Here is a 3544-nt window from a genome sequence, read left to right as displayed (position 1 = left end):
ATGACAAAATATACTAAATGACATGTAACATAAATAGCTCTAGTATTGGAAGACAACTTTTAACAAGAACATCAGTTTAGAAAGGTGATAAGATCTTTGAAGGGCCAAGCCTCATGAGCGATAAAAAGTAGGTGATGAGAGGAAGATGATAGCCATCTAGGAGCATGATTTCTCTTCTTTTTCTAAGATATATATTTTTTTGTTGGAAAATGATTAATCTTCTTAATTAAATAGCCTAATAATCCTTTTAACTATGAGATGATGACATGTGAAAAAATCAGGGGGCAAAGTTAAAAAAGAGAATTAGTGGATACCACATGTCATCTTTTTGATGTATTAGAAGGATTATTAAGCTATTTGGTTAGAAAGATTTATCATTTTCCTGTAGCAAAAGAGCATAATATAGAATGAAATAGATTACTCAAAAAGTTATGGCTATTGGGATTTTATAATATAATTAAAAATACAACTATGAACAAAGATATAAGTTGGAAAATGGTGTAATCAAACTTTTTTTTATTTATTTTAGTTTTAGGTTTTTAACATTGACACTCTTGTTTTCTCAATTCATTTTGTGAGAAAAAGATAGAAAATTTTCTCACAAGAAAATGTGAGAAAAAATATAGAGAATATTGGGTGGGCTATGCAAAAGATTTTTTTTTTCTATTTTCTTTTTCCAATTCTTGCATGAAAATTTCCAAAAGAAAATGATCTAATCTTGTATAATAATAATAATAATAATAATAATAATAATAATAATAATAATAATAATAATAAATAATAATAATAATAATAGTAGTAGTAGTTTTTAAAAAAGTGAGAAAAAAAATATGATTATTAATAGTATTTTTTGAGAATATAAATGAAAAGGAGTGATATAACGTTCAACAAAAGATAAGAAAAAGGTTTGACTTGGGCAAGAAATAAGTTTTCCCCTTTAGACCGAGCGGAGTGGGTGTCAAATCCCCCGACCCTCGCCCCCCGTCGCCGACCCTCGCCCCCAACACCACCCCCGTCGACCCTTCTTCCTCTCGCCCGTCTTCTCCCTCTCGCCCGTCTCTTCCTTTGACCGCACGTTGACCGAGGTGTACTAAATGAATACCGGCTAGTTTTGACCAACTTCAAAAAAAAAAAAAAAAAAATTTCCCCTTTTTTTTAAAACAAATCCTTTCCTTCCATTTCACTTTTACATTTCACACACACAAATACATTTTTTCTTCCTTTTTTTACTTTCATCTTCTTCATCTTAAACTAAAAATGTTTCCAAACAACAACCCTTTTACCCCGGGTAATCGTAGTCAACGTCCGAATAACCCAAATCAACAACCCGATATGTTAAACGACTTTAATTTACTCAATAATCCACAACTTTTCCAATTGATTCAACATATGTCTAGTAATCAACAAATGGGTATGGGTACGAGTATGGGTTCTATGGGTATGGGTATGGGTGGTTCGAGCCAACATGAAACTTTTGGTGGGTCGTCTAGCCAACAAAACACTCCCGGTTCATTTTTTGATCGTCAAAGGCTAGTTGAGACTCCACCACTAGATTCTCAAGATGATGATGTTGTTCAAGAGACACAACCACCCCCTCAACCATCAAAACCAAGGCGGCATAGGAAAAAAGTGGCCGGCGAAGACGAACCACGACCAAGAAATGTCATACAAACGTGGTTACCGTCGGAAGAAATGAATTTAGCTACGGCTTGGCTATCGGTGACCAAAGACCCGGAATGTGGTATTTTTCTTTTTACGCATACTATTTTTTTTATATATATAAATATGCCCATTTTTTTTTAAATAAAAAATTGTTTCGGTTTTTTTTTTTTAAAAAAAATTTTGTTTCGGTTTTTTTTTAATCTGTTTCGTTTTTTTTTTATAAAATAAAAAACTGTTTTAGTTTTATTTTTTTAATATATTTCGGAATTTTTTAAAAAGAAAAACAGTTTTTAATAAAAAACAGATTTTTATATATTTTTTATATTCAAAAAGAAAAGTTTTTAAACAGTTTTTATAAAAAAGTTTTTAATACAGTTTTTATAAAAAAAAACAGTTTTTATTATATAAAACAGTTTTTTATTTTAAAAAAAAAAGTTTTTATAAAAAAAAAAATACGAGTATTTTAATTAAAAAAACAGTTTTTATTTTTAAAAAAACAGTTTTTTAAAAAAAAAAACAACAAACATACGAGTATTTTAATTAATAAAAACAGTTTTTTTTTATCTGAAATATTATTTGTGTTTTGTTTTTTGTTGTAGCAAATTACCAAAAAAAGGGGGTATTTTGGTCACGAATAACCGAAGCTTTGGCGACATTAGAAGAAAAGCCGATAAATTACCGTGACCCCGAAGTTGTGAGTGCAAAATGGAGGAAGATACGTCCAATTATTCAAAACTTCAACCAAATCTATACTCGAATCGGTCATGCAAGTGGGGAAAACGATTTAGATCGTGTTAGAAAGGCCAACGAAGAGTATGAAGGAACTTATCGCAAGGCTTTTCCGTATTCATCAATTTGGGGCAAAATTCGGTAAATATTTTACTTTTTATTAAGTCTAATTATGTTTAATATATATATATATATATATGTACATTTCATTTTATTATGTTTTATTAAGTCTAGTATACATAAGTATATATATATGTACATTTCATTTTATCATGTTTTATTATGTCTAATATATATATGCACATTTCATTTTATTATGTTTTTTTTATGTCTAATATATATATGTACATATATTACTTTTTATTATGTTTAATTATGTGTTATATATATTTATATAGGTACAGTTCGAAGTTTTATCTCGTGGACAAAAGCGCTGTGAGGACCAATCTCGGTGAACCCACGGCCAAAAGGTCGAAGACTTCATCATCCACCGACCCAGTGGCTAGTCAAGGGTCGGATGCTAGGGTCAACTTTGACCTTAACTCGTTTGAAGAGTTGGGTGATAATGATAATGAGCCGGGGCTTCAAGAACGGCCCATTGGTAGGGACGCATCAAAGAAAGCGTCGAGAGGGGAAGCCGGGTCGAGCTCGGGAGGCAAGGGGAAAGGAAAGGGTAAGTATATGGAGACGTTTGAAGGAATTGCGAAAAAGTTGGAGAAATTGTTTGATATGAGCTCGAAGAAAATTGAGTTGAAGGAAAAGAAAGTTAAGATCATGGAAGAAGACCGCGATTGGAAGTTGTTGGGTACCGACTATTCCCACCTTCAAGAGCCGGATCGAAGCATCATGGAACGCAAAAAACAAGCGCTTCGTGAAAAATATTTGTCTTGATTAGTTTTTATATTTAAGAACTTTGTTATTTTTATGATTAATTAGTAGTAATTTTAATTATGTTTAATAAATTTGTTTATGTTTAAAATATATATGTATTTCCTTTCTATTATAACAAAGTTTACAAAAAAATCAAAAATAAAAATAAATCAATCATTACCAATGCCACATGGCACAAGTCGCCCACCCCTTAAAAACCCACTCATTTCCACCTTTTTTGAGGGGCAACTCTTTTTATCCCACATGCCACATGGCACAAGTC

The 3544-nt window shown here is 31.3% G+C and overlaps 1 protein-coding gene across 1 annotated transcript; it reads left to right on the top strand.

Annotated features, from left to right (window-relative positions):
- Window positions 1-1425: 1425 nt before the first annotated feature.
- LOC122610638 (glutathione S-transferase T3-like) lies at window positions 1426-3282 on the top strand. The gene is made up of 3 exons (XM_043783607.1): window positions 1426-1741; window positions 2262-2532; window positions 2790-3282. The coding sequence occupies exons 1-3, from the start codon at window positions 1426-1428 to the stop codon at window positions 3280-3282; spliced, it is 1080 nt and encodes a 359-aa protein (XP_043639542.1).
- The last annotated feature ends 262 nt before the right edge of the window (window positions 3283-3544 follow it).

Source organism: Erigeron canadensis, chromosome 8 (genome assembly GCF_010389155.1).
Source record: "Erigeron canadensis isolate Cc75 chromosome 8, C_canadensis_v1, whole genome shotgun sequence".
Taxonomy (NCBI): Eukaryota; Viridiplantae; Streptophyta; class Magnoliopsida; order Asterales; family Asteraceae; genus Erigeron; species Erigeron canadensis.
The sequence above is the reverse complement of the archived record's forward strand: the minus strand, read 5'-3'. Positions and strand labels throughout refer to the sequence as shown.

Coding starts and splice junctions, on each gene's coding strand:
- LOC122610638 (XM_043783607.1), top strand. CDS start 1,426: ATGGGTTCTATGGGTATGGGTATGGGTGGTTCGAGCCAACATGAAACT. Junction 1,742..2,261: donor GACCAAAGACCCGGAATGTG/GTATTTTTCTTT, acceptor TTTTTGTTGTAG/CAAATTACCAAAAAAAGGGG. Junction 2,533..2,789: donor TCAATTTGGGGCAAAATTCG/GTAAATATTTTA, acceptor ATATTTATATAG/GTACAGTTCGAAGTTTTATC.